General features: G+C 48.3%; 1 protein-coding gene across 1 annotated transcript; it reads right to left on the bottom strand.

The window, feature by feature from the left end:
* Positions 1 to 4120: 4120 nt before the first annotated feature.
* Positions 4121 to 5340, bottom strand: ID1 (inhibitor of DNA binding 1, HLH protein). The gene is made up of 2 exons (XM_006921694.3): positions 4803 to 5340; positions 4121 to 4582 (listed from the first exon to the last, which is right to left on the bottom strand). Exons 1-2 carry the CDS (start codon positions 5223 to 5225, stop codon positions 4541 to 4543), a joined length of 465 nt encoding a protein of 154 aa, XP_006921756.1. The 5' UTR covers positions 5226 to 5340; the 3' UTR covers positions 4121 to 4540.
* Between the last annotated feature and the right edge of the window lie 6352 nt (positions 5341 to 11692).

Raw genomic sequence — 11692 nt, 5'->3', positions numbered from 1 at the left:
TTCCCTTGTTCCTTCTTGGCCCCAGCTACCACCCTTCCCCTCAGCCATCCCTTGCACAAGGCCCTGATGCAACCCTGTACTGGCAGGGGCACCCCTCTTGGAGGCAGCGCTGGGGGAAAGATTTTGCAAGAGTTGGGGCAGGAAGCTCCAGTCAGAGCAGTCCCTGGAAGATAAGGGTGCCCCGCCCCTTGTGGGCCTCCAAGCCTTCTGTTCCTCTTTTTCCTTCCCTTCCCTTTCCCGGAAAGCAGCACAGGGACCCTGGCCTGGCCGTGACTCACCTCCTTTCCCTCTGGCAGCCAGACTAGGATACCAGGCCTGCCTGTCACAGGAAAGCCTTGCTGTGTGTGACCCTGGGCAGCAGGGAGCCCTCTCTAGCTGGCCGTTTCTGGAGCTCAAAAAAAGTAGCTGGCATGAAGAAAGGTTCTGTTGTTGAGCCTTAGTCTCAGGAGGCAAAATGTGAGGGGCTCTTAGAGTACTCCCCTATTACGACAACTTTGAGGTCTGGGGTGACTCAATTGGCAGGTGTGAGGCTGGTGTGTGCGAAGCACCCTCAACTCCTATGGAGAGGGGAGTGTGCATCCAGAGGTCAGGCCCTGGTGATACCTTGCCTCCAGGACAAAAGCAGACATGTCCACAGTTTGGTTGGTCTCTACCTGGTTCAAGAGCTGTGCCAGCTGTGTGACTTCTCCTCTCAGAACCAGGTCATGCAGGACCTGACCCAGGACCTCCTAGAAATAGATAGCTTGGGCTGTTTCCATCTTTCAAAGCTCTGGTTAGATTTTTTTTAAATTAAGAAATGCCAAAACAAAACATGGGTTGCAAAAACTGCGATATGTATCATATGCCTTGCATTTTCCCGGTTTATGTGTTTAAAACAAAAATAAATTATGACCAGGTACAATTTCAATTTGAAATAAGATGAAAAAGGCTAAATTGGACATCCTGAGGGAACTTGAAGCCCCTCATAACTCTGGTTTCAGACCAGCCTGATTTCTAGAAAGTCTTCTAAGTCGATGTCCCAGCGTGGCAGTAGGTGGGTCACCTCACCTCTCTGATGCCTCTCTTTTCTCATCTGACAAGTAAGAATAACAATGGGCCCACATACCTGACGGAGCTGATGAGACAACCCCTTTAGGAAGGGCTCAAAACATTTAACACCAACATATACTAAATGCCCACTACCAGCCAGTCCCATTGCTAAGCTTTCTATGTGCATGGGTTCAATTGATCCTGGAGGCCAAGTTTCTGGAGCCTATTTTCGAGATGAGAAAACAGAGGCTCAGACAGGTGAAGTGATGAACAACAGGGCTGATTCAGAGGCTGTGGTCTACCAGCCTCCCTACTAAAATGTTAGTCTATTATTACTGTCGTTGATGCTGTTATTGTGATTATTAAAATGAGCATCCAGCACTGCTTCCACACAGCTGTGAGGGTTAGACAAATTAATTTTTTTAAAAGAGCTTAGTAGTACTTGGCACATGATAAGCACTCTATAAGTGTTTGTTAAATAAAGTAAAAAATACTTCATGTCTTGGGCCACAGCCCTGAGGAGGCAGGGTCCAAAGTTCAAGAAACTTTGTTCTGGTGTTTCTCTGAAGGCCACCACCGCTCCGTGCCTCACCCCATCCTGGAAGCGTTAAGGAGTTAATTATTTCCCAAGCAGGGGCAGAAAAGAGCAGAGTTTTGCGTGCTACACGTGCACACACACACACACACACGCACTCACGCACTCACACACTCACACACCAGCGGCTTCTGTCCCCCTCCTCCTCTCTCTCTGCGAGGCCGGGAGCCTCTTATGCAAGCCGCCGGCGCCCGCCCGTTCCCAGGCCCGGCTGCAGCTGCGGGCGGAGGGGCAGGGCGGGGGCGGCGCGCTGTTTGTCTAGCGCGGCCGTGCCAAAGGCGGCGGGCCCCAGACAGCCAGGCGCCTCCGTACACCTGGGGATGCTCAGGTTAAATAGCTCCGCATTCCTCGGGCCCAGCTGATGGAAACGCTCCCAGGCCGCCGCCGAGCCGGCCTCCAGATGGGCTGGGCCTGGGCCAAAGGGGAAAAGAGAGAAACGTGGAAGCCAGAGTGTGCCTGAACGGTTGGGTGGTTGGGTGGTTGGGTGGGGGGAGGGTGGCTCAGCCTCGCCACAGCCCTGTCCTCCCCTGGAAAAAGGCCCTACCGTGTGGGAGTGCACGCGGGGGGACACGCCCCCGCCCCCGTGGGTGGGCTTGCGAGCGGGGGCCCACACACGGGAAGGATTGGGTGCACACGTGTGCCTCTGAGGACACTCCAAGGACGCGGAGGCGACAATTAATAATAATTTACAACTAGCAAACTCTACAGGCTAAGTGCTGTATTTCATTTATTCTCTACGATTCTGTGAAGTTAATGCTATGAAACAGCAGCGGGGTGGGGAGTTGATGGAGAGCAGCAAAAGACTAAATTATCTCCAAATATTGTGTTATTTCATAAAGTTCATAATGTGCTTGGGGAGGGGGTGGTACCTGGCTTTTTTTTTTTAATTTACTTTTCAATTATAGTTGACACACATTATATTATTTTCAGGTTCAACATGGTTATTAGAAAAGGGGTGGTATCTACCTTAATTTTAGTGCTCAACAGACAATATTTAAAAAATTTTGTTCAACTTCTCTGAGCTTCTATTTCTGTTGTAAATCTGGGATCAGAATCCTGCCTTAAAAAAAAAAAAAAAAAAAAGAATCCTGCTGTTAGTCCCCACACAGGGATCCATGAAATCCTCTATGTAACCTCTATGTAAAGGGTTGAGCATCATGGTGCTAGGTGCTATTTTATTTAACAAAATATATTAAGTCCTTATCCTCTCTGGGGCAAGTGCTCTGCTCTTGAGGACTCGGTTTCTCCCTATGTAAATACATGAGAGCTGACCATGTATGGATACTTGAGGGTTGGTGTCCCCAGGGCCTAACAACTGCCAGGAAAGTTGGCACTTGAACTTTTGAGGAAGGGCTTGCCTGAATACAGCTGCCCTCACCACCTTAACCCCTAACCAGGAGAGACCCAGGAATGCTAGCCAATCTACAGAACAATTACACTTAGGAAACCACTGTGGTTCTGCAGCCCCCAGACACAAACCCATCCATCAAGCCAGATCCATGCAGAGATGCCCACAATGCACTTAGAACGCACAAGCCCAAACAGCTGGAGGATGCACATTTATCTGCAAAACACATGTGCTTACATTTGCCCTTCTGCTTACACCCCCTGCATATTCCCAGGCCTGTACACCAACAGAGGATACAGCCCCATGGCCGGGGAGGCGGGGGACACTACCAGTTCACTCATATCACAACACAGGTCAACACTCACATGCACTCTCCCATGAGTACAAACACACACGTGTCCAGGCAAATAAGCCATTGCCAATGACACCCTTTTCCTGCTCAGGAGCTGAAGACTTACTCGCTCACTCCTCAGAACCCACACAGGAGCCCTGGGGGAGAGAGGCGGTTCCTGTGAGCTGCTGGCATAGCCAGGCCAGGGTGAGGGGGCCGAGTCCAGACCCAGAGCAGGTGGCCCTGCAGCTGTGCCCAGGATAGCCCTGCCAACTTGCTCACCCACTTGGACAAGTCTGGAAGCCCCAAGGCAGCCTGCTGGGACCCAGAGTTAGGCTACCCATTGGGGGAGGCACCTCCTACTGGGGAATGGGGCAATGCAGGTCCTGCGTCAGACAAGCTGAAGCTCTGTGCACGTATGTCCCTTTCCTCTGGATCTCACTCCTTCCATCTTGGCAAAGAGGCAGGTGGTCCAGTGACCTGATTCTCCAACTTAAATGGCTTATTGAATACTCCAGTCCCTAAGGGATCTTGGCAGCTTGGTCTGCAGTTTAACAACCTCCCCAGATGACCCAGCTAGCCCAATGACCACTTTGAGAAACCCTAGAGAATTTTATGACACTAGGGAGCAGGAAAATGGCCAGGGATGGGGAAAAGAATAGACCTTTAAAGACACCGGAAACAGTTCAGGTCTGTAACAGTGACAGTCCAGATGTGGCCTTCCAGTCCCCCTCCCCCCAGCACCATCTGCGAAAAGGGTCAGGGGTCAACCCCCTCCCAGCCCAGGCCCCTCCCCTCAATCCAAGAACACTGCAACTTTACCACCATCTAAAGTATTTGTTTAATAACAACAACAGAAAAAAACCCAAAGAACTATTGTAAAACAATATTCTCAGTCGGTGATCATTGTAATATACAATACAAAGCAATTTCCTCAGAAATCTGAGAAGCACCAAACGTGACCATTTTTTAAAATGTCTGCTTTTCAAAAAATAGAAACACACGGGGCGGGGGGGGACACCCCCAAGTCTCTGGTGGTTTAAAAGCGTAGAGGGAGGGTCCGCCTGCCCTCATTAGTCCCCCAGCCCTGGGCTGGATCTAGCAAGCGCCCCACGGCCGCTGATCTCAGTCTTGTTCCTCCCCAGTTGCGGCGAGGCGCTTGAGAGGACCAGAAAGCACTTATTCCTCTCGCCGCCCCCTGTAGGGCTGGGGTCCGCCGGTCGTCGAGGACCACGCTTCAGCGACACAAGATGCGATCGTCCGCTGGAACACAAGCCGCCTGTGAAAGGAAGAGAGAGAAGAGGTGTAACGGACAGGTTGGAGGGAACAAAGCTGCAAGCCACCCCACTTCCCCGGGAGACACGAGGGAGCGCTTTTCCTGATCTCCAGGTGCCCAAAAGGATGAGGCGGACGTAGGGCCATGTCCCACCTCCCTCTCCGGGCCTCAGTTTCCCCATCTGTAGAAGGAAAATCATATTGTGGTCCAATTCAAACCTCACCTCGGCTGCCAGGGCGCTGATCTCACCGTTGAGGGTGCTGAGTGGAGCCCGGGCGGGAAGCCCCCGGCTCCCGGGGGTCCCGACCTGAGATTCCGAGTTCAGCTCCAACTCCAGGTCCCAGATGTAGTCGATAACGTGCTGGAGGATCTCCACTCTGCTCACCTTGCGGTTCTGAGGCAGGGTGGGCACCAGTTCCTTGAGGCGTGAGTAGCAGCCGTTCATGTCATAGAGCAGCACGTTGACCTGCTGCTCGTCCAGCAGGGCGGGCAGGCGCGGCCCAGGGCCACCCGCGCAGCGCGAGATGGCCACGCTCTGCTCGGACAGGCAGCGCACCACCTCGCCCGCGCCTCCCGCTGTCTTGCTGGCCTTCAGTGCGCAGCTTGGGCCCGCGGCGGCTGCGGCGCTGCCACTGGCAACCTTCATGATTCTAGCGTCGGGTAAGAAGAGGCAAAGTGAATGGAGGTGTGCACTCGCCGTGCGCAGAGAAACACAAGAGTTAAAAAGACGATTGGAAACTGCGCGATCTAAGCCCCACAGCCCTCTATTTATAAGACCCTGCGGCCCCACCCCGAGGGGCGGGCTCAGACGTTCAAAAGCAGCCAATAGGCGATCTAGAGGCGAGCCCTCGAGAGCTTTTGGGCCACGCCTCCTGCTCTACTAACACGCCGTAGAGGAAAGGGGACCCGAGTCTCTGGAACAGAGGGTGGGAAGCCTCGGGTTAGTGTGGCTAGTGGAGGCGAAGGCTACCTTGGACTCCTCCAGAAGGAGGCAGAACCGATATTATCAATAATGAAAAGGCTTCAAGAATCACTTTTTCTGGGTTCAGTTCCTCACCTCTCCGGTCCCGTTTTACAGATGAGAAACTGAGGCATCGATGGAGAAGCTGCTGGCCCTGGAGTCGCCCACAGAGCTCAGAACTAGTGCCTAGATTTTCGAACCCTATTAGGAGATGACCTTTGGGACCCTGATCTCGAGAATATTTGGGCCGAAATTTAAAGCGGGCTCTCCTTTACATTCTGTTCCCAGGACTGTACTCTGCCAGTTCCCAGAGAATGTTGCTGGTTAAGTTTCCTGGAACCTGGGGGACTTAACCAGACCCTTCGGGATAGGAGCAATTAATCTGAGAAAGTACCCCTCTAGGATTGGGGACTGGGCCTCTGGGACCTGAACCAGATAGAAGAGTCCCAGAGTGGGGCTGCATTTCCTAATCTACCCTAAATTTTCAGCCCCTTGCAAAAAATCGCCAAATCTGTGTCAACTAGTGATTTTAAAATTTTTCTCCCTTTTTTGGCTGCTTCTCCCCTCCCCCCCCCCAAAGACCATGGATCAGGGTCTCCCACGGCGCGGCAGCTGTGGAGCTCTAGTCTTCCCCTCCAACCCCACCCCCACCCCCGCTTCCCGGGCTGGTCTGTGTCAGCGTCTGAACCAGCGGCTCAGACCGTTAGACGCCAGGCCCGTGACGTCACCCATTCATAAAACCGGGACGGGCTGTCAGGCTGGCGCCGCGCGGGCGGTCGCTATGGAGACGACAAACGGGGCTCCGGGCGCTCCCCCCCCAATCCCCGCCCCGCCAGTCACCTGTGGACCTCGGGCGGGGGGCCTGGGAATGCGCTCCTCGCCGGCGCGGTCGCCGGGCAAGGGTTACCTTACCTCCCCGCCCCATACCTGTAATCTCCCTACCAGGCCCACAGCTTAAGCCTCTTGAGAGGTTTCTTCATCGCCCCCCTTCCCATCCCCAGGTTCCCCTCCATCCTGGAGAAAGAGGCCCGAGTTTCTATTCCATCTCTGCGGCTGGGGGAATTTAGTTGAGGCTCTGGCCTTTTCGAGCCCTAATATCTGTCTGGTATTTCGATAATAATTACACAGTTGACGATTTATTGCATTCTCACTTCGTGCCAAGTAGGCACTGAGTGAAGAGTTTGCCTTTATCTTTCTCTAATCTTTGCCCACAACTCTTGAAGAGAGGAGCTGTTTGGTTTCTTTATACGAAGAAGGAAACAAGCTCAAAAAGTCTGCCAAGAGCCACAGCTATTGTAATGGTTGCATTATTATAACAAGGACACTTGGTTGTAATGCGGTCCCTTATTATCAGGGCAGGCAGTCTGCCTCCAGACCCCTAGATTGGCCAGAGGCAGGGAAACTGAGGCTTAGAATAGCTACCCAAGACCACACAGAATTAGCAGGGCTAAATTCTGTGGCTCAGGTAGGAGAGGGTGATATTATGGCCTCTCCCCACCTCAGTAATGAATTCACTGCATATTAGCATGTTTCCTTTTCCTACTGAAGTTTGGAGGAGAGGACAATAAACTGACCCTCTTCCTCCACACGAGGAAACCAGGGAGAACAACTTTAGAGGAGAGAGACATCACCAATTAATTAGCTGGCTTCCCCATGCCCTTAGGGCACCCTGCAAGCTCTCCAAATGCCCTAGGCTTGTTTAGCAATCCTCTAATGATCGAAGAGAACATTTTGCTGTGCAGAATTGCTAAAGAATTGGAAGGACAATGGCCAACAAGATGAAATTAGAATATTAATTCATTATCGAGTCTTTATTAATGCTACTTGCTGGAATCAATTCCAGAGACACTTACAGACACTGGCACAAAGATGTCTGCTCAAAGATGTTCACTGAGGTGCTGTTTGCAAGAGGGGAAGTTGAGGTAACCTAAATTCCATCAACAATGGCATTATATAAAGGATAAACAGAACATCAGTGCTTTGGAACAGCCCTGCAGCAAGGGAAGTATGGCTCTTGAAAGAGATCTATCTTTTTTTTCCTACCTTTGGTAGAGGAGCGAGAGTTAGACTGGGGTGTTAAGGTAGGATCTCATGTATGTAAAAATGCAAACATACTCCCCGTAAGTACACGTGTATCTGGAAATGAATTTAAAACGAGAGAGGAAATTATGCTGCGGGAACAAATTCAAACACAAGACTGCAATTTCTCTCACATGAAGTTATAGAGCAGGCACAACTAATGTATGGTGAAAGAAATCAGAACAGTGGTTGCCGCTGGGAGCAGAGCAAGGGGACTGCCAGGGAAGGGGTGTGAGGGAATTTTTTGGAGTAATGGAAGTAATCCGTATCATAATGAGGTGTGGATTACATAGTGCATGAATTAGTCAAAACACATTGAATTTTGTACTTTGGTACATTTCACTTTATTTAAATTATGCCACAATATAAAATATTAGAAAGAAGAATTAAAAGGAGAATGAACATTGAATCACTGTTACCACTGTGAAGAGGACTGAGGGAAAAGAGTAAAATCGGAACTTCACGTTGATCTCCACATAGCTTTTTTATTTTTGTTTCTTTCTTAAACAGTGTTCCTAAAGTATAATTGACATGCAAGAACTATATTTTTAAAGTGTTCAACTTGGTAAGGTTTTTTTTTGGGGGGGAGGTAAGTTTTGATATATACCTATGAGCCATCACCACAATCAAGAAAATTAACATATACTTCATCACTCTACAAGTTTTCTTCTGTCCCTTGCAATCCCTCCCTCTTCACTTTTCCACCCAGTGCCCAGGCAACCACTTGCCTGTTTTCTCTATACAAAACTTTTTATAGAAATGAAGTACAGTATATATAATGTGTGTATAGTTTATACTCTTTATTGTAGCTTTTTCAGCCTTGTTTCTTTAACTCAGCCTAATTATTTTGAGATTCATCCATGTTCATTCCTTTTTATTGCTGAGTAGTCGTCGTGTGTGGATATACCACAATCTGTTTATCCATTCACTTGTTGATAGACATTTGGATTATTTATAGTTTTTGGTTAGTACAAATAAAGCTGCTATGAACACTTGTATACAAGTGTTTATATGAATCTATGTTTTCATTTCTATCAGGCAAGTACTTGGTAAAACGGTCGGGTCACATAGTAGGTGTTTGTTTCACTTTGTAAGAAACCGCTCAACTGTTTTCCCAAGTGGGTGTACCATTTCACATTTCTATCAGCAGTGTGGAGAGTCCAGGTCCTCCACGTCCTCTCTAATAGTTGATGTTGTCAGACTTTTTCAGCCATTCTGATAAGAGTGTTGTTGTATCTTGTTATGGTTTTAATTCGTACTTTCTGAATGACTAAAGATATTGAGCATATTTTCATCTGCTTATATGCCACTTATCTTTGGTGAAGTGTGTTTCACTTCTTTTGCTCATTAAAAAATTAATTTTAGATAATTGCAGATTCGCAAGCAGTCCTAAGAAATAATTGAAACCCCTTATATCCTTTACCCAGTTTCCCTAATGGTAGCATCGTCCATGACTACAATACAATATTACAACAAGATTTCATGTGAAATTCAGATTTCAGCTGATTGGCATGTACTCATTTGTGTCTGAGTATTCAGTTCTATGCAGTTTTATCACATGTAGATTCCTGTGACCATTGCCATAGTGAATACGCAGAACGGCTTCATCACTAGGATCCCTCGTGCTATCATTTAATCTTTTGTCCATTTCTTTAAATTTGTTTTTTTTTTTTTTTATTGTTGGGTGTTTTTTTAAGCTTGCTATTTTATTTTTGTTATTTTTCATTTTTATTTTTAAACTTTTTTTCTACTCTGCCATCTTGACTGGAACTCTTATATTGGGTTTTGAGAGTTCTTTGTATATTTTGAAAACAAATCCTTTATCAGATATGTGATTTACGAATATTTTCTCCAGTGTGTGCCTTGTTTTTTCATCTTCTTAATGATGTCTTTCGAAAAGCAGTTTTAAATTTTGATGGAGTCCAATTATCAATTTTTAATTTTATGACTCACGCTTTTCTTGTCATATCTAAGTAATCTCTGCCTAAGCCAAGTTCACAAAGATTTTCTCCTATATTTTCTATTGGTTTTATAGTTTTAGGTTTTACATTTAGGTCTCTGATCCATTACACATAGGTATTTCTTGAATATATTTTTAAACAGAAGTATATTCGTGTACTACTTCGTGTAATAAAAAGCCAACTTGAAATGTTTAGCATATGTCTTTCTGGCCTGACTGCTGGTTGGCATGAGGTGGAATGTCAAAGACAACCTGCAGACAAATGGGAGAGAATGAAAGTCAAGGGGCAATTAGGACCCCCGATTAACATTCATGTACGACCACCTCCTGCCGGGTCCTGTGCTAGCTACATCAAGACTATAACATTTCCTGCTAGGTGCCTTAGCAACACAAAGAAAGGGTGAGTTCTTCCTAGGAGGAAATCAGGGAGGCTTCCTAGAGGAGGTGACTCCTCTGGGAATTCTATATGGGAAAGGCACAAAGGGAAATGGCCTGAATGAAGACACGTGAGGGGCACATATCTAAACAAACATAAAGTTTTGACACTTTGAGGAGAAACTGTTGGCTGTGGAATAGTTGAAAGGGCTGGGGCTTGGGGTCCAACAGGTCAGAATCAAACCTTTGTTGTACCGTGTGACCTAGAGCAAGACCCTTCATTTCTCTGAGCCTCCTCTTCCTCATTGGCAAAATGATAGAAGTTCCTACCTCCTTAGGTTACTATGAGAAGTCATTGAGATTAGGGTCCCAAAGCACCTACCATGGTCTTGACACATAGTAGGCGCACACTAAATAGTAGATAGGAATAGTATCTGTTCAATTTCAGGCCAGGCCCCTGGGACCCATGTGATTGCAGTTTACTTCTGGGGATTTTTAGTAAGCCATGTGAGACCGGCTTTCAGACCCCCTGAAACATTTCCTTCACTGTGCTCCCCTCCAACTTCCCAATGACACCCCCCTATACACATACCCATCTTAAGCCTGTGGAAAAAAGTTGGCTTCATTTCATTCCAGAAAATTTCCTGTACTCTCAGGCATTGGTTTTTATCTCTTACATTTTTAAGGCCTGACAAGGAATTTAAATAGACGCCTATTTCTCTTGTTGCCAAATGGGCATTTTTCTGGCCTTCTCTTTGGTAGTGTGACTTGAGTGAGACTTTTCCTCCCAGTCCTACATACCGGGGAAGGAGACCCCTCTTTTGGTGGCCAGGAAGTTTGGAGGACTTGTTAAATCAACCCTTATGGTCCCAACTCAGGGTTCAGGCTAGTAGTCTCTTGGGAGGCCCTTTACACGCACCTGGCAACCTCTGATTTTCACAGCTGCTCCCTGGAGCTGGTAGCCGCTGTGTTATTATAATGCACCATTTCACAGATGGGGATATTGGGGCCCAGAAAGAAAAAGGGACCAGCCCTTGACATCTTCAGATGCTGACGACCAGTGACAAGCTGTACGTCAGTTTTCTCCTCTGTAAACTGGAGCTAATGCTTATTCCTCTTGGTGGAGTGGTTGTGAGAGTGAAATAAGCTACTCCAAGAGGAGACCGCAGCACCTGGTGATGAATGAGAATGTCTTTTCATTATTTCTCTGTCACCACATCTCATTTCTGCCCTCAAGATCCCTCCTCTGGCTTCCAGGGCTCAAGGCTAAGACTCCCATTTTCTAAGGGTTCACTCTGCATCAGGCATGGTTCCAACTACTAACCTAAGACAGATAGTCATCTTATGTTCCCTTTACAGCTGAGGCCACTGAGGCTAAGAGAAGTTGAGTGGTTTGCTTCAGATCACATAGCTGGAATGTGGCATGGAACCTAAGCAGTCTGGCTCCTGAGGCAATGGCTGTGCGGGGCGAAGGGCTTGCGGGCACGCATGTCTACATTGCAGACTACATCCTTGTTGACGCGTGTTCATGTCCAGCATGTTTCCCACTGCCCCTCCCGGGAGTCTTGGCCTTGCAGGCTCCAGGGCGGGCCTGCCCCGTGCCACGTGACCTGCTCTGGCCCTGGCCCGGCAGCTGCTCCCCAGATGTGCCCACAACGTGGTCTTCCAGCCGCCAGGCCGGCGCCTCTGGGCTGGGACTGCCGGAGCTGCGGGGGAGAGACCTTTGGCTCTGGCTGTC

The sequence above is a fragment of the Pteropus alecto genome, unplaced genomic scaffold (assembly GCF_000325575.1).
Source record: "Pteropus alecto unplaced genomic scaffold, ASM32557v1 scaffold45, whole genome shotgun sequence".
Taxonomy (NCBI): domain Eukaryota; kingdom Metazoa; phylum Chordata; class Mammalia; order Chiroptera; family Pteropodidae; genus Pteropus; species Pteropus alecto.
The sequence above is the reverse complement of the archived record's forward strand: the minus strand, read 5'-3'. Positions and strand labels throughout refer to the sequence as shown.

Coding starts and splice junctions, on each gene's coding strand:
- ID1 (XM_006921694.3), bottom strand. CDS start 5,225: ATGAAGGTTGCCAGTGGCAGCGCCGCAGCCGCCGCGGGCCCAAGCTGC. Junction 4,583..4,802: donor TCAGCGCCCTGGCAGCCGAG/GTGAGGTTTGAA, acceptor TTCCTTTCACAG/GCGGCTTGTGTTCCAGCGGA.